The following is a 24,711-nucleotide window of genomic DNA, read 5'->3' on the forward strand; positions in this document are numbered from 1 at the left end:
GTATTTTCTTTCTTTACATCTATATGAAATTTGCAGTTTAATATCTTGAATTAAGATTGATTAGGTTTTGTTATTTACTATTTGCTACTAAGAGCATCTCCAATCATTAACCTCTTTTTGATAGTACTCAGCCATCTTCAATCCTTTCATCAAATGTTCATCAAATTGTTTTTTTTTTTTTTTTATTTATTTATTTATTTTTTTTATGGGATTTTGTTTATTTCCTAGCTAAGCTATGAAGCACGGATACTCCGAAATAGGTCACGTATGCGTATCGGATACGTATCAGATACGGATACGCGCCCGATACGCGAGGATACGTATCAGATACGGGAAATGAAGTATCCGTTTTTTTTTTTTAATTTTTGAATTTCGGATACGTCTTGGATACGCGAGGATACGGTCTGGATATGGAATGGATACGGCGGGGGCAAAAAAATAATTTAAAAAACTTAAAATGGGGTGAAATTGTAAAATATGAAAATAAAGATGAAATTAAACACAAAAAAAATGAAAAATAACAAACCAAACTCTGTCTTACCTACGAATTCGACGTAGCCGCGAAAGAGGAGGAGAAGCAGCTCGCCGATCGTCTCGAATAGCTCGCCGATCGTCTCGAACAGCTGATCGTCGCGAACAGCTCGCCGATCGTCTCGAACAGCTCGCCGATCGATCTCATCTTGATCAGGTTCGTCCCTCTCTCTCTTCCTTTCACTCCCTCTGTCTGTCACGAACTCTCTCTCTCTCCCTCTCCCTCTCCCTCTCGATCTCGCTCGATCTGTCTGTCTGGACTCTGGTTCGAGATGTCGATCTGGACTCTGGACTTGGATGTTTATTTATTTTTATATGTAGACTCTGCAAATCACGTAAAAAAAAAAAAAAAAAAACTTATATATTCGGTTTATTGAATAAAACAAACAAATAAATAAATAAATAAAATAAGGTAAAAAAAACTTAGTAATAAATAAATAAATAAATAAACTTATTAAAAATAAAATTTGTCAACTTATAAAATTATAAACTTTGTAAACTTATTAATAAATCAAATAAGGTAAAAAAAATTTATTAATAAATAAATAAATAAATTTATTGATAAATAAATGAACTTTGTAAATTTTTTCCCCCTTAATTTGGGATTGAATTGCATTATGGTTATTATGGGTGATGCTATATTGTTAAAATTGTTGAAATTTAATTGAATCAATGAATTTTTTGCTATGGATGAGGATGATGCATTATGGTTGTTATGGGTGATGCTACATTAATGTTTTTTTTTTATTTGTTTACCATAAATTTTAGGAAATGAGTTCAGGTACGGGAAGTTTAGGTTCAACAAGTGGTACACCAATGGAAGAAGATGATCATGCTCCTCTTTGGTGTTATGTTACAAAACTAGAAAAATTGGGAGGAGGTGGTAATACTAGGTTTAAATGCAATTACTGTCAACAAGAGTACAGGGGGTCATACTTTAGGGTCAAGGCACATTTGTTAAAACTTTCTGGCAATGGGATTAGAGTGTGCCCCAAAGTGACTCCACAACACCTTGCTGAAATGCAAAAGAAAATTGAAGAAGCTGAGAAGAGGTTAAAGATGGCTATGCCTAAAAAAATTCCTTTACCACCTTCCACCCAATCTACTTCAACAAGTTCAGGGGCTTTAGATATTGGAGGATTTAGGATGGAGGGGTATGAGCCAAGAAAAAGAAAAGCTACTGGAACTTCTGCTCTAGAAAAGGCATTCAACCCAGTTATTCGTGAACAACTACATTCTGAGATTGCTCGCATGTTTTATTCAGCGGGGTTACCTTTTCATTTATCAAGGAACCCATATTATGTTAGTGCATTTCAATTTGCTGCCAACAATCCAATTCCTGGTTATGTACCACCCTGTTATAACTTGTTGAGGACTACATTGCTTCAAAAGGAAAGGGCTAATGTAGAGAGGTTGTTGGAGCCAACTAGAGCATCATGGAAGGAAAAAGGGTTGAGTATTGTTTCAGATGGATGGACTGATTCTCAAAGAAGGCCCCTTATTAATTTTATGGGAGCATCAGAAGCTGGGGCAGTGTTCTTGAAAGCTGTTAATTGTGAAGGCGAGCATAAAGACAAGTTTTTTATTTCCAACTTAATTAGTCAAGCAATTGAAGAAGTTGGACATCAGAATGTCATTCAAGTCATTACAGATAATGCTCCTGTGTGTAGTGCAGCTGGTTTACTCATTGAAAGTAAGTACCCGAATATCTTTTGGACACCATGTGTAGTTCACACATTGAATCTTGCTCTTAAGAACATTTGTGCTCCAAAGGAAATAGGGGGTACTGCTTTTGCTTATGATGAATGTCACTGGATCACACTTTGTGTTGATGATGTGATGTTTATCAAAAACTTCATCATGAACCATTCCATGCGGCTAGCTATTTTCAATGAATTTGTACCCTTGAAGTTACTTGCTGTTGCAGATACACGTTTCGCATCTGCCATTATCATGCTCAAAAGGTTTAAACTTATAAAGCGTGGCCTCCAATCAATGGTTATTAGTGACCAGTGGGTTTCTTACAAAGAAGACGATGTTGGGAAAGCCGCATCTGTGAAGGAAAAATTATTGAATGATGTGTGGTGGGATAAGATTGATTATATTTTGACTTTTACATTGCCTATCTATGAGATGCTTAGGTTTTGTGACACTGACAAACCATGCCATCACTTAGTCTATGAAATGTGGGACACCATGATTGAAAAGGTGAAGGCAAGCATCTTTAGGCATGAAGGGAAGCTAGATCATGAGGAATCAATCTTTTATTCCGTTGTGCACAATATACTAGTTGAGAGGTGGTCCAAAAGTAACACTCCTCTTCATTGCCTTGCACATTCTTTGAATCCAAGGTAATAGCTTAATTCATACTCTTACTAATTACACTTCTTTGTTGACATTTGTCTTTTAATATGAATAACATAATTTAATTTTAAAACTTTCTAATGTTGTAATCTAGGTATTATAGTTCAACCTGGCTTGATGAAAATCCCAATCGTGTCCCTCCTCATAGGGATGAAGAAATTTCAAGTATGAGAAACAAGTGCTTCAAGAAATACTTTCCAAATTTAGAGGAGAGACGGGTTGTAAATGTGGAATATGCCAAGTTTTCAGGAGGTTTGGATATGTTTGGAGATTTTGACTCAAAGATTGATAGAGGAGTATTGGATCCACTTATTTGGTGGTTTACATATGGGTCTCCTGCTCCTATGCTTCAATCTTTAGCATTAAAATTGCTTGGCCAGCCATGTTCCTCATCATGCTGTGAAAGGAATTAGAGCACCTACTCCTTTATTCACTCCATGAAAAGAAACAAAATGACACCACAACGTGCTGAAGATTTGGTTTTTGTGCACAACAATCTTCGTCTCCTATCAAGGAGAAGTCAACAGTACATTGAAGGAGAATCTAAGTTATGGGATGTTGGTGGAGATGCTTTTGATTCATTGGAGGGTGCAGGCTTACTTGAAATTGCAAGCCTTTCTCTTGATGAACCAGATATGGAAGCTGCGATATTCACTGATGAAGGGGAACAAGTTGAACCTATTGATGTTGAAGACTCTTAGTTCATAGGAATCCCTCTTTTTTTATGATGTTGTCTTTTGTTTTAAGTTTTATTTTTATGTATGCTACATTACTAAAAATTATTGAAGTTTTATTTTATGTATGTTACATTACTAAAAATTGTTGAAGTTTTATTTTTGTGTATGCTACATTACTAAAAATTGTGAAAAAAAATATTTTTTTTGAACGTATCCCCGCCGTATCCGTATCCTACTTTTTTGAATTTTGCCGTATCGCCGTATTCGTATCGTATCGTACCCGTATCCTGTATCCGTATCCGTGCTTCCTAGTAGCTAAGGCTTTTTGCATGGATTTTACTGATTTTTTGGATTTTATTTTTATTTGTGTGTATCTCTCACAACAGTCAGATTGTTGATTCTACTTTTTGTCATCGTAATGAGAGGAGGTTTTTGCATGCAAGATGTTTGTGTAAAGGTCTGGACAGTTTTTGCCAATAGGTTTCAATCAATTCCTACGTACATGTTAGTGGATCAAGTAGTTAGAGCAGTTCTAGCAATGACTCTGGTTCTTCTTCAATTTTGAAAGAATACAGCACACAACTCTTTTTTTCCCTTTCCAATTTCTCAACTAGTTTGTTTGTCAATCAGTCAAATCTCCCTGCAAATACATACTCGCTATCTTCCCCATTTCATGGGAAGTGGGTGGAGCAAATCAGAAATTCCCACACTGCACGTCAAGAGTGATATAAAGAGGGATGACAGAATTACACAAATTTTAATCGATACAAAAATTTCCACACGCTGGACTCTTGCAATCAATATTGAGGAAATAGAAGACTTAAAAGTTTAAAGGTAATGTAGATGCTAGTAAAATCCTTTCTTTGTTATTTGTCCACTCTTAGTTTTTAGACATTTTTTGTTAATGACTGAAATGCCATCTGTTCTTCCGAAAACATGCTTGGAACCTCCTCAATTCTAGAGTAACCATTGCTAACAGTTTTTTTGTGCAAATACTTGGAAAAAACCTAATTTCATTCTATTAAAATTTTATGATATATAATACTAGTTATTACTATCTATGATAGAGGCTTTTAAAGCTCTAAAATTATATAAAAAAAATATTTACATGACTTGCGAGATTTTTAATAACATGTAAACAAATGTTACATTACCCAATAAATTCACATTGAAACTCAAACTTTCTGCTCACCTCTCATGTAAACAAATTTATACCAAAAACTCAAACCTTACAATACATCTAAAGTCATATAACTCATCAAGGGTAGGGAGAGGGGAAGACAGAGAGAAGAGAGCAAGAGTTAGAGAGGTGATAGAGGGGGAGAGAGAGGGCCTGAGAGACCAGTGAGAAAGTCAGAGAGGAGTGAGAAAGAAAAGAGATTGTATGAGAGAGGGAGGGTGCAATGAAGAGAAGAATGAGAAGGTTCAGTGACCAAGTGAGATGGAGACTTTCTTTTGAATCAGTGAGAGTGAGGCATCTATTATTTTTTCTTATAACAATCAGTGACTGTTAGAAGTATGTTGATACTAATTTAGCTTGAAGCTTAGGAAGACAAAATTCCATTTATAGAGAGAGATGTGTGCATGTATATTTATGTATGGTTTCAATTCAATTTTCACACAAGCCTTCTCATCTTACTAATAAATGGATATACTTGGTGAGAGGCCTTATTGAATTTCATATTGCGTTCTCTTTCATTATTAGACATTTGGAAGACAATCAGCTTAGTGGAGAGTTACCCCATCACTTAACAAGCTTGCATAAACTGTAAATTCCCATGGCCTGTGTTCGGTTAAAGCAACTAATGACATATTGATAGTTAGTCCTAATGAGCTACTGTTTAACATTCAAGGGGTTAGGAGATTAAAGTTTTGAAGCAAGGAAGGTTTTATTTGAACTTTTTGAATTGATGATAACAAACATTATTAATCAGTGTTACAAGCTACTATAATTTTATTTGGATTAATTGAACTGTTATGTTTGTTGAATTAGAGCTTTTCGAATGCTGGATTCTTGAGCAAAGTGATGGTTTCTTTTGGAGTTCCTTCACTTTCAAATAATTATTTCTGCATTATATTAGTCTATTACTAGTAGTCTTTTCAATGCAAAAAATTACGTAATGGCTTGGAAATCAAGAAGTAAGAACAGGTGAAGTGGAGATTTTAGGGTGCTGGAACTTAAACATTTTCACAAAACAAAACAAAAAAAACAAAAAAAAAAAGAAGAAAAGAAAAAGAAAAAAAGGAATGATTCTTAATTGAATTGGCTTCAATTGCGTTAATATATGTTCATTGTGGTATATTTAAGGATTTGTTCACTAGTTATTCACATGTTGTGAAGCACAAATTTGGAGAATTGTCTAAGTATCCAAAAAGTTTATTTGGACTTGCTTCACTAGTTATTCACCTAATGTGTTCTGCTTTTTGCATAAAGGCAGTTTCTATCTCTTAGTTTTCCTTTACTTTATGAATTTTTTTGTTTTACAAGCAAGTGTTTTGTTTGAATCCCAAGGTAGTTTTTTTTGTTGTTCCAAAATTTGTTTATTTTGGATTTAGACGTACATACCTTCTGTGCATACTACATGTTTTGGATTTACACATACATACCTTCTTTGCTAACAAGTGCATCTAATCTAAGGCAAGAAATAGACGAAAAAAAAAAAGAAAAAAAAAGAAAAGAAAAGTGAAGAATACGCATTTTTCACTTTTTAGAAAACACTTTTCATTGTTTTCAAAACTTTTTAAAACCTTTTTACTATTTCCAAAACACTTTTTGCTGACATTGGCTGGTTGTGTCTTGGACCAGGTACTAATTTTGGTACTATTGGATCTGCCTGGACTTATTTTTTTCTCAACTTACACGCTTCTTGTCCCCTTTTGGGCAAGGACGGAACTAAGAATTTATTTTTTTTTTTTTTTTGGGGGAAGACATGAATAATTTTTTTTATATGAATTGATATGAACTATTATTTTTTTGAATTCAAAAAATAAACTAAAATTTGATATTAAATTAGAACGTAAAAAATAAAACAATCATATTTAGTGATTTTTTTTTTAGATAGGTATATTTAGTGAATTTCATATATGAATAAAAGCAAAGTCGTGTATTAAATAATTCTTTATACAAATCAACTCAATCATCTATCAAACTGGAACTCGATGTTTTTTCATATCTCGGAAGTGTTCAATGATTGGCTCTGTAATAAATTTTTCAGCAATTTCCTTTTTAATGCACGCAAGCAAAGAGTCTGTAAAAAATTATATTTAATATATGAATAAAAGAAGTGAATTTTTAATTATATTTTATTCTTTATGTTAGGTTTTATTCTTGGCAACCCCGTTTGACAAAACTCCTTTCAGTTGTGTTTATTTTCGCACTTTTATTTCAGTAAGGCTATGAGTGTTTAGATGCGAATCCAACCCGAATTGTGCCTTTCAGAGAAGTTTGTGATGCTAATGCTTTCAAGATTGCCACTTCGCTGATTATGACGGGGATCGAGCTGCCCGGTCAGCTCGCGGGGGTCCAGGAGGCAGCGCCCCTTGGCGGGTCCGGGGCAGCGCCACGGCGGGTCGAGGGGCAGCGCCCCCGAAGCAAAATGCAAAAATGCATTCCAAGTTGCCTGTTCGCTCGAGCGGACATTCCTCCGCTCGAGCGGAGAATCCCTGGTTCTAGCAGTTTTTGGTCGCCTGCAAAAGTATTGAGATGTGTGATTTCGCGCTCGAGCGGGCTCTCTAGCGCTCGAGCGGACCTCTGTGATATTTCGCGCATATTTTGCTGAAGACGCTCGAGCGGGCTGTTGGGCGCTCGAGCGGATATCGCGGGACAGATTCTATAAATTCGCGTGTTGGGTCAAATTTTAGGATTACTCCTCCAGATCTTTTTTTTGGGTTCTAGGGTTTATATCTGGGGACAAGGTTCTGAAAAGCGGTTGCGGTCGTCGTAACGGTGGCGGTGACGCGGTTGCGGTTGCGGGGTGTAAAGGCTGTAGTGTAACGGCTGCGGTAACCGGAACCGTGAATTTTTTTATTTTTCGCACAATTTGAAAAAAACTTACCGATACACATATTTTTTTTTCCATGATCATATTTATTGAGTTAAAAATAAATATTGATCAATTTTTGTAAATTTTTAAGTATGATGCAATATATTTCATATTTTTAAATCACTATAAACTGAGTTTTTTTACATTTTATTTTAATAATTAATGACTTTATATTATATAAAAAATCAATCACTAACTATTATATATAAGATAAATAATGACAAAAGTAAGAGAATAAATAAGAGGCTAAATATATATATATATATATATACATATTTTAACCAAACTAAATAGATAATGACCACACTTATTATTATTATTATTTTCAAACAATATATAGATAGACACACACAAACAAAATGGTTTAGTGATAGCAGCTGAATAGAATAGCATAGGTCTTACAGTTTCAACAAATTAATAACATGTTCTTCATCTTCCCTTTTCTCTCTCTCTATCTCTTGCTCCTCCATTTTCTCTCTTTATCTTCTCTCTTCTCTCTATCCTTCTTTCCTCATTTTCAGTTTTTTTTTGTGTGTTTTTTTGGAAGAAACAGTTTGCAACCGTTACGTAACGCTGCGTAACAGGCTGTTACGGCACCGTTACGACCGCTACGGCAACCGCTACGGCCGACACACCTGTGAATCTCAATCACACTGCAAAAGCGGCCGTAACGGGTGGCGGTAACCTCCAAAACCGTTACGTAACGGTGTTACGTAACGGTTGCGGCCGTTTTTTAAAACCTTGTCTGGGGATATTTTGTGAGTTTTCTTTGATGTTTTTATTGAGTATTCAACTCATGGTTTAAAGAGAGTACATCAAAGGTTGTGTTTTGTTCTACAAAAGAGAGAGTTGTTTTTCGGTGGATTCTGAAGAATTCGAGCCTGAAGCTTTGGTGGATTCCGGAGTGGCTCATCGTAAAGACAATTCCGAGGTGAAGACGGGTTGGAAGAGGCACATAGAGGTTGGTTCAATTAGGCGTGGATTCGCTAGGTAATTAAGAGTATACCTGTGTAATTCTTTTAAATCTTCTTAGTGGATTGTTTTTGTGACTGTTGCCCGTGGTTTTTTGATCACAGTTGGAGGTGTCCAATTGTGATTTTTTCCACGTAAAATCGTTGTCTCTTTGTCTTGATTGTTTGATTGGGATTGTTATATTCTATTTAAAATTGATACATAATCACAAATCAACATCTAAGGGATTTCTAGATTTTTCACTTTATTTTATGTTGAGCTTTTTTTTTTTTTGGAAAGAAGAGGCGAAGAAAAAGGAGTGGGCCATCTAATAAATAGGTGAGGCCCATACTACTTGATAATGACAAAAGAGGGGCATATTTCCTACACAATTATATATTATTAATATTAGGTTAAAAAATAATATATAATATAATTTTTTTTTTTTTTTTTATAATTTTAGCGGGAGGGCCGTGGCCCCTATTGGTCCACGCATAGGTCCGTCCCTGCTTTAGTATCACTAGGCAAGTCAAAGTTCTATATTATTTTGTACCCCATGTAGTGATCTATGCCTTGTTTGATTACACAAGATTAATAGTGAGGTGTAAATAATCCTATCAAATTAGTGTGGTATTCACAATCTCACCCCTACCTCATTATTAATAATCATACAAATTTGTTGGATTAATTATCCATTGAATTAATAATCCTAAAACAAATTGTCAAAACAAACATGGGATAATTGGGCCGACGAATTAATAATCCCAATCCCATGCTCTAATCCTTCCAATCAAACATACCCTATGATTCTAAGGCTAATCCCTCACTAAGTGTGGATTTATCGATTGCAGTTTATCTATGTAAGTTGGGCATGCTTTTGATTTGTTTTCATGCTTATCAATGGTCAGGCAAGAAGTCTACCATAACTAATTTTCCAGTAGAGCATTGAAACTGATATCAAGTTTAACGGTCCATCTATATGGTTTTAATCCATGAGAAAGAAAATAGATTCATTTTATAAAACAAAAAATATATTGAATTTAAGTATTTGGTTTTGGTAATTGTTAATTGCTTTTGTTGTTGTGTGTTTGCACTCGAATGGATGTGGGAGTTTTCATTGTTTTTTTTATTCTGGCTGTCTAATGGTTCATGGACTTTTTTTGTGGGTTCTAACAACACCTTATGATTTACCCTTTGGTGTTTAGGGCAAGAAAAGAAAAGATACGATCTGCATTGCACTTGCTGATGACACTCGTGATCAATCCAAGATTAGGATGAATAATGTTGTTATTACTCCATTCAAGGTACTCTCTCTCTCTCTCTCTCTCGTTCTTCTTTCTCTGTTTCTTCTCTGCCTTCGTTTTTTCTTGTTTTTCGGTTTGAATCTGCTCCTAGAGTAATGTTAATTTCATTGTTGTTTATAGCATAGCTAAATGAGTTGAGGTTTGGAAGTTTCCATTGTTCGTTAGGCTTTTGCAGTCCATGTCATATGTTGTAATGGCATCCCCATCTGAAATTAAGGTTTCTATTGCCTTAATGATAAATCTGAACTTCCCATAACATTGAAGAGAATGCAAGGTTGCCACCTTTATGAAAAAAGGAAATGTAGAGGTTGTCACCTATGCTGTGGTAAAATAATCTATTTATTCTACTAGGTATCGGAGCTTTAGGATTTGGATCCTATTCTTCCAATTTTCGAGTTGAATCATCACCTAGAAACTGACCTGGTTCAATCTCTGTCACAACACATAGTTGAAGCACCTGGGTTCAGGCGATTTGAGATCGCAGCCCCGCTAGACAACCACAATCTGATTTACGTATCTGTTCGGAGCCTTCATTCGAGTTCAAACCCCAGTTCAAAGGCCTTAATCTGTTCGAATCTGTCAGAAAACCAGGGGATTACCATCGCGATCTGATGTCTCTTCTGAAGTCGAAGTCACAATCTGAAGAGCATGAGAATCTGACCAGATTTTCATCGACTCCACTGGACGAAGGAGGGACTCTGTTTGTTGGTTCTAGTTCGCATTTGATTTGCAACACCTGGGCTTTCTTCAAGATCCTTGTTCGAGAGTTTTGGGCTTTCTTCGAAGTTGAAACCCATAATCTGTGAAGTCGACTTCCTTTTTCAGAAGTGAAGAATACATCGTAATTCGAAATTGAAGAACACATCGCAACTTGGTTTCGCAACTTTGATTAAATCACCTAGGGTTCAAGATCGACCATTTTCGACTTAATTTGAGTCTTGTTCCAGCATCAATCTGAGTTTCAATTTGTGATCTGAGTTTGCGACACAAGGAATCCAAATCTGGATCCATTTCGGATCGCCCATGAAGCTCTACCCTATATCGGATAAAGATCATATTATATCGGATTTTGATCAATTCATCACCTAATTGGAAGTTGTGTGCCTGATCTGGATTGGATTGAACTTTCAGAATCCCTAGATCAACGACCTTCACAAAGTCACAACTTGATCTTGATTGCGACTGAGTTCTGAGGCAGATTGAGATGCCCAGGTTCAAATTTTAGATGTTCTAATGTTTGAATTAGGAACGAACCAAAACCGCAAGTCGAGTTCTACTTGAAGCACAGATATCCTGCGAACTCGGTCAAACAAAAAAAGAGGATTCGAGGTCTCCTGCGAATGTGAATCGAGTTCGGCTTTGAACAATTGTGTGACTCTCCCAATCGAAGCCTTGAAAGCAATTTGTGACTTGAAAGGATTTGATTGTGGTATGGCATTTGTTGCAAATTTGGGTGAAGGTACTGTGATGCATGTGATGAATCTTTCAATTGGAAGAAATGATGCAAATCCAAATCAAACTCATAATCAATGAGATGAGTTGAAACAAATGAGTAACAAATTGTGTCTACATTCAAAGAGGTACAATCATATTTTTGGAAAGCTTCAAAGAGTTTATTTGAAGTTGTAAGTGTTTCCTGCTTCTATATGCCTCTATAAGATGTTGGCTTGAGTTGAGTATGCTGTTGGCAGTAATGTTCATTTGACGTTTGTGTCTACGGGACAAAAGGAATAATGCAATGCAGTTTCTTGATCTTGATTAGCTTTTCTCATGTGGTTCTTACGCAGTAGTTGCAATGTCGATCCTGTCGCAATGTGTCCCATCTTTCAGCTTGGTTGGTTTTGAACAATATCATTTGCCAGCCTGGTAGTCTCGTTCCAATAGGACGAGTACTCGTTTTCCGGTCTGCATGTCAGAAGTGAAGCGGCTCGGAAAAATGAGTCTGTCCAAGTGTTAACATGGGGGAGTATGGTCATGATGGGAGTTGTCAGTTTGCACCTATGGTTGTTTAGCCAAAGACACGGATTGATATATTCGCTTAAGGATAAGTTGTGAGGAGATATGTTTGTGTTGAGCATGGACATGCAGTGCCTACTCCTACCCTACAGTCAATGCATGGTGTTGCATTGAGCACACTTCGTTGCTACTTAAACTTGAGGACAAGTTTCTTAAAGAGGGAGAGTATGCTGTAGTAGAATAAATAGATTAGGTGTCTATTAAATAGCTTGTTAGTTGTAGTCTATAAATAGGAGATGTAATATCCATTTGTACGTAGTTTTTAGAATAAGAATATACATTAAGATTGGAGTAGAGCTTGATTTCTCTCTATGACCCTTTGGGTTTTATCTCTAATTGGGGCATTTGTTTTCTTTCTCTCTATGTGATTCTTGATTTGCATTTGGTTTGCAACACTATGCACATGCCCCTCTGTGGACTTATCACATCCATTGCTTGTTGCTTAATTTGAGAGACATTACACATCATGTTTCATTAATTATTATTCAAATTCTCACTTTCATCGAAAATGTTACTACGATAATAGTCAATAGAAAAAATCTTTCGGTTTACCATGGAAGTTGTAGATAATGATTTCTTGCGTGGTATATGAAAGACATTATTTGAGAGAAATTACCTATCAACAAAAAAAATAGGATTATTGGGTGATAATCTTTTAAGGATAGGAGTGAGAATTTATTGATTGGTTAATTATGATCTATTGATTTGGTGAACTTGTGCCCCTCTTTGGTTTTGAACTTGTGAAAAGAGAGAGTAGAATTATTTGGTGATTACTCTCTAAGGATAATAGCGAGAGAATATGTTGATTGATTAACTATGATCCCCTCTTTGGCTAAACCAATTTGTCGCCAACATTGGTTACTTGTTTTAGGATGTAGATATACATATATGACAACTAGGCACCTAATTTTTGTGTTTTTTTTTTTTTGGATTGACAACCAACTGAATTTTTATTTTTTATTTTAATAATAGGATCAGGTGAGTTATTTATTTATTTGAGTCTTTACAGTGACATCTCTGCTCTAGTCTTGTTCCCTGTGGGACCTCAGTGACTTAAGGTAGTCAATTTGGTCCACAGAGCGGGTTGCCCTTCTTGCTGTCTCTTGATATTCTGAAATTGTATTTGCCTCTGATGAGCCTATTGCATCTATTTTGGACTTGACACTGAAAACATCTATGATAAATTCTACCTCTTATGCTTTCTGCTGGAGTAAAGCCTTGGAAGCAAAAGATCTTGTAATTCATATTGTCCATGAAAATTGCTAATTGAAATTCAATTTACACCAAAGAAGTGAAGAGTTAGTCAAAACTGTATTTTACTACTTCATAACTTAATCTCAATGACATGTCTGGCTTGGAATGTAAAAAAAATTACAGGAATATAAGTTACACAGCTTAACTTTGGTGTGGGTACCCACTAGCTTGTCAATGAGTATGATAAGCAGAAATTGAATTTTCTTCTTGGTAATTCACAACTGACAAGAATGCTTGGATGAGGAAACAATGAAACTATAAGAGGCAATCAAAGCTAAGCTAAAGACTTACTTGTCTTTACTTTTCTCATTTCCTTATTAGTGGATTAAATATTAAATGGTAAATTTGTTTCCTGATGGACATCCTTTATGTCCTTGAGTGTTAATTTTTGTTAGAAACCAGTTCAGAGTACTTTGTTTTTCAAGGCCTGAGGCGAAACAAATTTACGAAGCCAGTGATTGTAATTGTATTGGTTCTCTCATTTTATTTGCACAAGCCTGATTTTTTCTCTTCCAATCATTCAGATGCAAACAAGAATATGGCTTGGAGAAGTCCTGCACAAGCGATTGCATGACCAGCTGACAATTTCTGATTTACTTGCCGATGGGGAACTGCTGTATGTTTTTTTCTCTTATGTATTGTGACACGGGATACATATTAGATACTAGATGTGCATGCCTCCATCTCTTATAGTGTCTGTGCATTGTTGGCTATCCTATAGGATAAAACAATGTTCCTTTGCCTGACACATGTTACTATATTTAGGTGAAGCATATTACCTAATGTCCTGCCTTTTCTTGATATTAGTACTTCTTGTTCACACTCCTTTTCATAATTCTTTGTGTTTTTTTCTTTTTGGTTTGTGTGTGAGATTGTGTTGTGCTTCCATAACAAAAATGCCTTCCAAATTGCCTTGGTTATGCCATGAAATTGAATATAGGGAAAAGTTCAACCATCTACCTCTTAGGATAAAACTTCGTTAAGTATTGGTATTTTGATTTTAATAGGAAAGCATCAGAATTTAGTTTCAATGTGAATTAGATAATCTAAACTATGAATTATGTTCAAGATCAATATGACAAATAATATTGCCTTGATTTGTATGCTCATACATATATTAACACCAGCACACATTTTATACTAGCTCTCTTAGTGTGTGTGTGAGTGTGACTGACAGATTCTCTGTTGCATGTTCAGTGTTGTTGCTACTACATATTGTGTTGATTTTATTCTAGTGGAATCTGTTAATGTTGAAAGGCTTTCTGTGCTTATTCTTGCCTTGTTTTCTTCGTACATATATTCCTACATGACAGTGGAATCACCACTGAAGGGCGACGAATAACAAAACTTGACCAAGCGGATTGTTGACAAAGCTGCTTTTTCCTGAATGTGAGTTTTTGAAAATATTGATTATGTTGATGATGATCTGTGTTTCTTCAATTTTGATTTTGTTGCCATTTTGAAGACTCAGATTTAGAGTTGTAGCAGTGATTTGCTTCGTATTTGGAAGCAATTCCAGCTACTCTATTGTAATTTTCTGTGCATATGTAGATGTTCCCTTGTCTTGCGGAGGAAATTTGTTTCATCCTTCTTTCTTGGGCATTTCTTGAACCCACACTTTTAAGAAATTGCATTATCTTTAAGATTTTGAAATCTTAAAAGTTTTGAAGTTTTATGTCAATATATCTTATTGACTACATGTTTAGTTGCTGATGAACAGTCACAAGTCACTGATTAGGTTGTGGTTTGAGACTTTTCAATGTCTCTTGAGTCCTCTTGATCCAGTGCAGAAGTTTTTTAACATTTTTATCATTTGAAGGAACTAGTAAATGGTTTTCTGTTTTCTTTTGTATTTTGCTGTCTTTCAGAATAGCTTTGTCAACATGGCCCTGCCTTGTGGAAGTGATAGCGATGAATTTCTTATTGATGGCCTTGATGATGATTCTTCCCATAGAGGGGCTTCCAGATTTTGGAGGAGCCACTTCAAGTTTATTTGATTGTTTAGGTTTTCTTTGGAATATTTTACTATATTTGTATCTATATTTTGCCTCATGCTTCAAATTGTACGTTGGGTTGTGATAAATTTGTCTTAGTTTGGTAATAAAATTAAGGTCCGCGCCTTGAGCTCATTGTACTTATCTCTATTTTGGTTATAAAATTTCTTGCCGAATAGTGAGAAAATGTGTTGAGAAAAACATCTCAGTTTTTCAAAGAAGTGATATCTTTTTCTTAAATAGATCACAATTTTTATGAGAAAACTGAGATTATAGCTTGACAAATGGTCACAATTGTGATCTTATTGCTACTACCATTCATATTTTTAACATTTGATCTCCAATTTTTAAGCGTTTTATCACGGTTAAAATTGTGATGGAAAAATTGCATAAACAATCACACATACATCCATCACAAAAGAAAAAATTAAGATGGAAAGTTAACTTTTAGTAGTGTTGGGGCCATGAAAAAATTTATATTATTAATTTCTCTTCGAAAGCTCTATGATGTGCACTTCTTGCGGGTGTATAAATTGATGTAATTTTATTAAAAAATTTATAACATCAATTATAAAATGTATAACCTTGTAACAAATTGACATAACAAAAAATATCGTGATTAAGTCATAAACTTTTATTATATGAACTACAAAATTTGAGATATTTTGTGATGTTAATTTATGATGAGGTTAAGCATTTTATAATTAATATTACGAAATTTTATAGTAAAATTATATCAATTTGTGATGGAATGCATATGGTATGTACCCCTAAATATACTTTCCCATTTCTCTTTCAATTACATGGCACAATTTAAAATTTACGAAAGAGAAACCAGTGCACCCCCTTACGGGTGCATACTATATGTACTCTATTACGAATTAGTGTAATTTTATCACAAAATTTCATAATATTAATCACAAAATATGTAATCTTGTCATAAGTTGGCGTAATAAAAAATATCATAACTAAGTCACAAACTTCGGTTATATGAATCACAAAATTTAAATATTTTATTAGATTAATTTGTTAGAAACTTCCGTATTTTGTGATTGATATTATAAAATTTTATAATAAAATTTCTCTAATTGTGATGGGATGCATATGGTCGGCTAGGCTGGGGGCACAATAGTCATTGTTGTGCTGCTAAATGAGCTCATTCTTTTAATGATTCAAACTATTCACGTTTTAAGATATATCGAGTACACACTTGCAAAAAATTAAATTAATTAGATATTATTAATAATTTCATCTACTTACCTTTGTATTTATTTTAATACTTTAAATCATAATTATTATTTATTAAAATAAGTGAATGAAATGAATATTCAATTAGCTTAATTTTTTTATAATTATATTCTGCCCAATATATTTTAAACAACAATGATTCATCTCACTAAAAACATCACCACTAATAGCACTAATGCATTAAAAAAGTAAAAAAAAAATAAAAAAAAATACAACTCCAAAACCAAAACATCACATCATTAATGACGAGACCCACTGTCACCTAATTAGTGGGAGCACTAATTAGTGCTCCCAAGCATTTTTCTATTTCAAAATATAAACCGTATGAACTATTAAAATAGATCCCAAAGGCGGCTGTGCTGGAAGCATAGCAGCCACCCTAAATCCCATAGGTTTTCCTTTACGAAAATAACAAAAATTGATTCCGGCGGCCGAGTAGATTACTCCAAAGTCGGATTGATTAGAAGGTGGCTTCACTCTGCTGCTTTTAGTTTTCAAGGTACGAGATTCTCAGCATAGTAAAAGTAAAGTTGTCAGCTTTTGTTTTCTCTTTAATTGCTTTTGGCTTTGCAATATATGGATCCAAAATCAAGAAGCCAGTTGCTTCTTCTGCTTCTTCACTCTGATAGATCTTTCTTCATTTTTCTTTTGGTTCGACACCACCAACCCATTTCAAGATTCTCTGCTCAATCACCAGATTTCCCGCAAAAATCCCAATTTGTTGGCTTCTTGTCATCCCAGAAAACTCACTATCTTTTCCTTAGGAACCAGTTGTTTCTTTCATTGTTATTCTTAATGCTAAATATACCTGGTTCTTGATGTTTGAGACTCGTATCTCTCCAATAGCCTGTGGACAAATTCAACTTTGGCTTCCACAAGTCTTTCTGATTTAGGTCCCAGTATCTAATCCTCTTTTAGACCACTAAAATTGAGATAGAAGCACCGGAAAGCAGTAAAGAAACTGTGTATGAGAGAGAGTAATGACTGAAAATTATTCTGTGATGACGAAACTGAAGTATCTAATAAAGAATGAGGACAAATTGATGGTTGATGAAGAGAGGGAAGAAATCGAATCTTTTTACAATCGGCTAAGATTCCTAGGAGCTATTCTCAAGGATATGGAGGAGAAACACCATGAGGAGAATTCCTCAGCTTTTTTGTTGCCGAAGTTGTAAAGCAGAGGGACAGAAACAACAATGGTAAAAGCATTTGTTTGTTTGATTTTTTAAGCCTCACAAATATCCTGGAACAGATTAAGCCCATTGAGCTAAAAGGATGCAGTTTTATGACAAGACATATCAGATCCAACTCTTACAAGATGAAAAGTCTTTCGACGAAGTCCCATCAATGTCAATTGGGAACAGAACCATGGTGGAGGAAGAAATTATGGTGGGCTTTGATGATGAGGCGTTGACCATAAAAGAGCAACTTGCTGGACGGAAGAAGCAGCTAGACTTTGTGTGAATTGTTGGGATGCCTGGACTTGGTAAGACAACTTTAGCCAGAAAACTATACAATGATCCTTACATCACACACTACTTTCATATTCGTGCATGGACCTGTGCTTCTTAATTACCCAGAAAAACAGATATGTTGTTGGACATTTTACATTCTGTTAATGTCGTCTTTACCGATGAAGATAAAAGCCTGACCAATGAGAAGCTAGGCGAAAAGTTGTACAAGCAATTAAAAGGCAAGAGATATCTCATTGTCATTGATGATTGATGGGATATTGGGTCTATCTTAAAATGTATTTCCCCAATGACAACAATGGAAGTAGAGTAATGTTCACTAGTCGCCTGAAAGAGTTGGCTATGCATGCCTCACCTGATTGTCATCCTCATTGTCTGTGCTTTCTAAGCGAAGAAGAATGTTGGGAATTATTTCAACGGAAGGTGTTTCAGAATGAAAGTTGCCCTGCAGAACTAACTGAAATTGGGAAGCAAATAATGAAAAAATGTAAAGGGCTTCCACGCACAATTGTTGTAATAGCAGGACTTCTTGCAAAGAACAAGAAGACACGAGAGTCGTGGACACAAGTTGCCCATAGTGTAAGCTCATACATTGTTAGTGATCCAAACCAGTACTTGGACACACTAGCGCTGAGTTACAATCACTTGCCTCGCCACTTGAAACCATGTTTTCTCTATTTAGGATCATTTCCGGAAGATCAAGAAATCTCCGTGCAGAACTTAATTTGGTTATGAGTAGCTGAGGGGTTTATTCAAAAAATTGGACACAGAAGCTTGGAGGAAGTAGCAGAGGATTACTTAATGGATTTAATTCAGAGAAGTCTGGTAATTGTTGCTTGAAAAAGGGTTGATGGTCGAATTAAAGCATGTTGCATGCATGATCTTTTGCGTGATTTATGCTTGAAGAAAGCCAAGGAAATTAATTTCCTACATTGGATTTACAATTATAAACATGCTTATCCTTCTTCCAGTGATTACACAGAAAAAAAACCAATGTCGCCTGTGCATCCATTCTGACTTCTCAGAAAAATTTGATCAAATTCCCTTTGAGTCTTATTCCGCAGCAGTTGTTCAATCGTTCTTGTGGTTCGGAAAATGCCAGAGAAAGAAATTGGTTATTGCGACAATGCGCTTGGTAATGTGTCCTCGTTTATTTGTTGGACCTTCAAACTTCTTAGAGTGTTGGACCTACAGTACATGATTGCGTTCTCTTCAAGCAAAATAACACAAATTGTTAATTTGAGGTACGTGGCAATTAATTTGAGAGGTTGCTATGAATTGCCGCCATCAATATCCAATCTCTCAAACCTAGAAATACTTATTATTTTTACACGTTGGACTGAGGTTATTCTGCCACGTAGCCTTTGGAAGATTCAGACATTGAGGCATCTTTATGCTAAAGGAGGAGCGAAGTTTTCTTTGTCTTTATGTTTTGAAGAAGCAGTATTGGATCATAACCATCCCTCTGTATTAGAAAACCTACAAACCATTTCAAAGTTAAACCCTTGTGGACTTGTTCAGGATATATTGGCAAGGACTCCTTATCTTACAAAGCTGGGAATTTGTGGAGAAGTGTTTTCATTTTCGGAGAATTTGTTGTTTCCTAATCTAGAATTTTTCAGACACCTTGAGACTTTGAAGATACGCCATCAGTTCCTTCACTCAACCAATCTCCGAGATATCAAGTTTCCTACAAATGTTAAAAGGCTCACCTTGAAAAGTACATTTATAGAGGGAGGAGATATCAGTCCTTGGGATGTTGTTACCCAACCTTGAGCTTCTCAAATTAGAAAATTATGCTGCCTGTGGACGACAATGGGTAATAATTGATGGTGGGTTTCCTCGACTCAAATTCTTGAAACTAAAGGAGCTCAAAGTTGAGCGATGGATCACCTGCTCTAGTCACCTTCCAAGCCTTCAACACTTATCGTTGGAACGGTGTGAAAATCTTGAGGAAATACCATCTAGTTTGGGGGATATACTCACTCTGCAGATGATTGAGGTAAACCTTTGTCATTTCTCTGTTGAGGAATCGGTCAGGAAAATTAAGGAAGAGCAAGAGTGCATTGGAAATAATTGGTTGAAAGTGCTGATAAAGAAATTTAGTTGAGACTTTTGTGTCAAAGTGTAAAGATACAACTTCTAAAGGTAAGTTCTTTTTATATTTATGTTTATTCTTTTATTTTGGGGAAATAACAATTCAGTCTAAAAGTACAAAAAAAAATTACATATCAGTTGAATATACTTTATAGAGTCATGCTACAATACACACCTCTTTCGGATGAATACCATATGTAACTTCTGCCATTTGTGGTATTTGTTAGGATTTTTAATCCTAATCTTGTTGTATTATGGGTGGGCAATTCCATTCCAAAGATTTTCATTCCTTCTCTTATTTTATTTTTATTTTTTGATGAATCTTGTTCATTATCTTTTCGGTCTTATAAATTAACATGATTCATAATGGTTGTGAGTTTCAATGAACAAAAGTGACAAATTTTGTGAAAGATGGTTGTGAGTTTCATACATTTGAGAAACAATTATTCATTAATTTAAAATAATTAACCATATCAATCAACTTTTTGATTTTTGCCAATAAAAACAATCATCTATTTGTTTTAAATAATTCATCACATTAACCAAGTATTAGTTTTGAATTTTTACTAAACTTTATTGGGGCTTTTCAAATTCAAATGGATTTTTTTTTGTGGACTAATATGATAGCAATACATTGAGTCATAACAAGTCATAACCAGCAATACATTGAGTCATAACTAAAGACCACAAATGTCATAATTAGATATATGGTGCACATCTCAAAAAGGGATGAATATAATAGAATTTTCTAATATATATGAGAAATTCTATATATATACACACTCTTATATATGTAAACACGTTGTAAAGTTTTTGTTAATCAAAATCTCAATCTATTTTTCTCAAAGTTTTGAATTTTTATAATATAAAAATCTATGTGTCATCCACCTTATTGGTTCTCATCAATTTACATTTTTATTTTTATAATTTTAATGATCAATATGGGAATATCTTTCAATTTTTGACCATTAATTATAGAATCTTTGAAATTTTCGTCAATTTAACAACTTTCTATACTTACATATATATATATATATATTCATAGTATGATTTGTTGGATTGTGCTATAATATGTAAGTAATGATATTTATGGAGTTGACACTATAAATGTCATAACCGTCTTTTTCAGTCATAATTAAAAAAAAAAAAAAAAAAAAGTCATAATCAAACACCATATAAAATAGAACCAAAGACCTTTTAGATTCTAACTAAAATAATGTGATAACTAATGAGTGATAATTAATACCACAATATGTATAACTAGATGATAACTGAGCTCTGGCCAAAATGGGTTCAATGCAACACTGAGTTCTAGCCGGCAAAGCATCCGATTGAGCGGCCGGATGAAAACCAACCTGTGAAATGCCCAATGCCAGACTTAGTTATGAATGTAAGTGAATAATTTAAGTTTTATTAAATTGATATTGATTTATTATTATTATTGATTAGTGAGTTTTATAAAATTGATATTGATGTTGTTGTATGTGAAGATTAACTGCACTTATTGGTTCAAGTAATTTGCTTTGTGTAATTGGAATTTTTTTGCTACATACCGATTCGCATAACTCAATGCTCTACCAGTGGCATTTTGATTTATTTTTCTAATTGTTGTGCTTATTGTCTGTTTTGAAGTGGTATGGCATAACAAAATATGTAGAAATGTTTAGAGAATAACTGAAGTTTGATTTTTTGGAATTTCCTTTAAATTTATTGTGGCATGACATTTAAATTCAGAGGATGTAGAAGTGAAAGAGAAACATTTGGTTGTGTTTGGTTTAATTTTGGAATCGTGATTTCAATCAAAAAATTTTAAAATTCTTTTCAAAACTTATAACAAAACTCTTTTCAAAACTCTACTTAAAAAAAAACTCAAAAAAATATTTTTTTATTTTGTTTTTTAAAATCATGATTTGAGTGGAGTGGTGTTTTGAGTTATGAGTTTTTAGTTGAGTTTTGAAAAGAAAAAAATTTGTTTGGTTATGAGTTTTGAGTTGTATTTTAAAATTTTTTGGATTTATTTTTTTTAAATATTTCAAAATTTTCTTAATTTTATTTTTTTAGGGTAAATATTTTATATTATAAATATTTATTTATTTATTTTAATGTGCATTGTATTTCATACATTTATGCATTGTATTTTTTTAAAACATTTTAAATATTTAAAAAAAATTTAACAATTATTTTTAATTTTAAATATATAATTTTCATCTTAAATATTTTTTATTATTTTTATTTAAAAAATTTTATTTTACAAATATTTTTAAAAATATTTTACTTTTTTTAAAATTTTTATTTTTTTTTTAATTTTTAAAAAAAATTGGATTGCCATATATATCTAAATCATAACAAATTATTTGACCAATATTTAAAAAAATAACAAAAATTATTTTTCAAAAAAATTATTTTTTGAAAAAATAAAAATAAACAAAAAAAAATTGATTTTTTTTTCAAAAAACTATAAAATAAAAAAAATTAAAAACAAAATAAAAAATATTTTTGTAAAAATAGTTTTTGAATTGAATTTTGAATTATATGTTTGGTTATGATTTGAGTGTGGAATTGTGTTTTGAGTTTAAAATATTTAAAAAATAAAATAAAATAAAATATTTAAAATAAAAAATAAAATATGTTTAAATAAAAATTATATATATAAAATTTTCATAAACATTTTAAAATATTTTTAAAAATACTACTCAAAATTCTTTTCAAAATTCAAAATTCAAAAACTCAAAACTTTTTTCAAAACTCATAACCAAACAAAATTTCTTAATTAAAACTTAACTCACAATTTCACACTTAAATTACAAGTTTAGACTCAAATCATAATTCTAAAATAAACCAAACGGATTGTGTTGTTCCTTTGACAGTGAAAAACATTCTGAGAAAAAAAAAATATGATAGAAAGAACAAACACATAACACTCCAATTGGGATACATCCATTGAAGAGGATGACAATCAAATTCCCCTATAAAATGATGGAGATTATGGGTCATCGTTTGGATTGCGACCCGGCCTGGCCTAATCTTGTTGTGCCTAGTGGACTTTTACCCAGCCCTAAATTCGTATTCTATGCAAGCTAGCTTGGCCTGAATGAGGCTTGGGATAGGCCTGGGGCCTAAGATTTGAAGTTCGGTTAGGCCCGTTGGCTCATGAGAGGCGGTTGGTGGGGCCACCCATTAACTTGCTTGGACTGTGAACTGGTATAAAGTATGAAAAATAAGGAAAAAACTCTAAAAATAGGCCTAAATCTTGGTCGATTGGGCAAAGCTCGATGGCCTATGAGCAGTTCGACTAAGCTCTTTGGGCAATTTTTGTGCCTAAAGTTTTGACCTGTGGACCAACCAGTCAGAAAAAGCCCGCTAAGCTTAGCCCATGGATGGGCTTGGGCACCATTTTCGTGCCTTGGTTAAAGCGGATGCCCACTCCTTGTGAGACATTTGTCTCTCATTCTATATTTGACTTCTGTGCATTTAAACTTATAGATGATCTAAGCAACCTTGAGAGTGGTGTACTAGGAAGCATCTTCTAAGAAGATTCGCATAGCTGCAGCCAGAATGATTACCTACACTGCTTTGCTCTGGGACAAATTACTTTATTGAATTGAAAGAGTATTTGTCCAAAACATGGCATTCATAAAAATATTCAAGATGAAATACATTGCTCATCTAGGTAAATTTCTAGGAAGATTTTACATTGGAACTTAGAGCTAGAGTTCTTCTGACAGTCTATAATTGACATATTTGTTTTGTTGTAATCTATTGGGAATATTCATAATTTTTTTTTTTTTTTTTTTTTTTTTTTTTTTTTTTTTTTTTACTATCGATGTTTGGCTCCATTTGGATCATGAGATGAGGAAAGAAAGAAATTTATTGAAGTATCTCTTCTTCTTTTTTTTTTTTTTGAGTATATCGGAAAAGATTGTTGAAGTATCTCGTCAAGGTGAGAAAATAAAAGAAATTATTGTATTTTGTCACATTCTTATTTATAAGGACAATGATTAAATGATGACACATGTATGTTTTTATTTTATTTGTTTTGTATTTAGATGGGTAGTTTAGGTATTATAACTTTTTTGTAAAGAGTAATTTTGGGGTTATTCTATTTCTACACACTATTTATTCCCTATGCACACACTTTTAATGAATTGAATTTTTATTATAATTTTACCATTAAACAAAATGATCACTATAGACATCAATGCATACCAACTCTTAAAACAAAGCTTTCTCTACACACATCTTTTAGAAAGAAAAAAAAAATTCCCAATGAACATCTTAAAAAAATAAAAAAACTTAGAATACATCACTCTAAGACCCGAGTGATTTTTGTATGCCTATAGGGTATATGCCGTGTGGTACTTTCTACTATTATGATTAGCTTTGACAGTAGGGTCCACTACATTTATATTGGGTGTTTGGAGAATAATAGGGGACATATATATTTGTGATTAGTGAAAGTACCCTATTGACATACAAAAATTTCTCCTACGACCTACATTGTTCTTGGCATTGTTTTTCACTTCCTCCATTGTTGTACTCTATTACTCCTTCCGTCATTCTTAATTTATGTAATGAAAGATTTACAAAATAATGAAAGTTCGGATTTGAAGAAGAATATGTGTTTACAAACAATGCATCAATGAAAATGTGATTTTTTATGTGCAAAAGTTGCTCTTTATTTATTTATTTATTTTTTACGATCCTCATTTGGCAAACCAGTGCTGGATAGGTGCAACCTTTTCAAAAATCAACAACCAAAA

General features: G+C 33.7%; 3 protein-coding genes across 12 annotated transcripts in view; all 3 read left to right on the forward strand.

Moving 5' to 3' along the window:
• Positions 1-15,278, forward strand: part of LOC114288902 (uncharacterized) — a 38,845-nt gene extending 23,567 nt beyond the window's left edge. For 6 of the 10 annotated variants that reach the window (XM_082893714.1, XM_082893717.1, XM_082893719.1 and 3 more), the window contains 3 exons: positions 9,772-9,870; positions 13,665-13,756; positions 15,009-15,278. In XM_082893714.1, coding sequence (XP_082749840.1) covers positions 9,772-9,870; positions 13,665-13,756; positions 15,009-15,219 — 402 coding nt within the window. In that variant the 3' untranslated portion in view covers positions 15,220-15,278. Of the gene's footprint in view, positions 1-4,202; positions 4,407-9,771; positions 9,871-13,664; positions 13,757-14,453; positions 14,530-15,008 lie in introns of all 10 variants that reach the window. The other 4 variants (XR_014343727.1, XR_014343728.1, XR_014343729.1 and 1 more) reach the window with 2 other exon arrangements.
• LOC114314097 (uncharacterized) lies at positions 1,348-3,308 on the forward strand. The gene is made up of 2 exons (XM_082896547.1): positions 1,348-2,882; positions 2,990-3,308. The coding sequence occupies exons 1-2, from the start codon at positions 1,348-1,350 to the stop codon at positions 3,306-3,308; spliced, it is 1,854 nt and encodes a 617-aa protein (XP_082752673.1).
• Positions 15,279-18,130: 2,852 nt separating the features above from the next.
• LOC145802244 (late blight resistance protein R1-A-like) lies at positions 18,131-18,589 on the forward strand. Its single transcript, XM_082894929.1, has one exon. It carries the CDS (start codon positions 18,131-18,133, stop codon positions 18,587-18,589), a length of 459 nt encoding a protein of 152 aa, XP_082751055.1.
• Positions 18,590-24,711: the final 6,122 nt, after the last annotated feature.

The sequence above is a fragment of the Camellia sinensis genome, chromosome 11, assembly GCF_055761805.1.
Source record: "Camellia sinensis isolate YWXY chromosome 11, ASM5576180v1, whole genome shotgun sequence".
Taxonomy (NCBI): domain Eukaryota; kingdom Viridiplantae; phylum Streptophyta; class Magnoliopsida; order Ericales; family Theaceae; genus Camellia; species Camellia sinensis.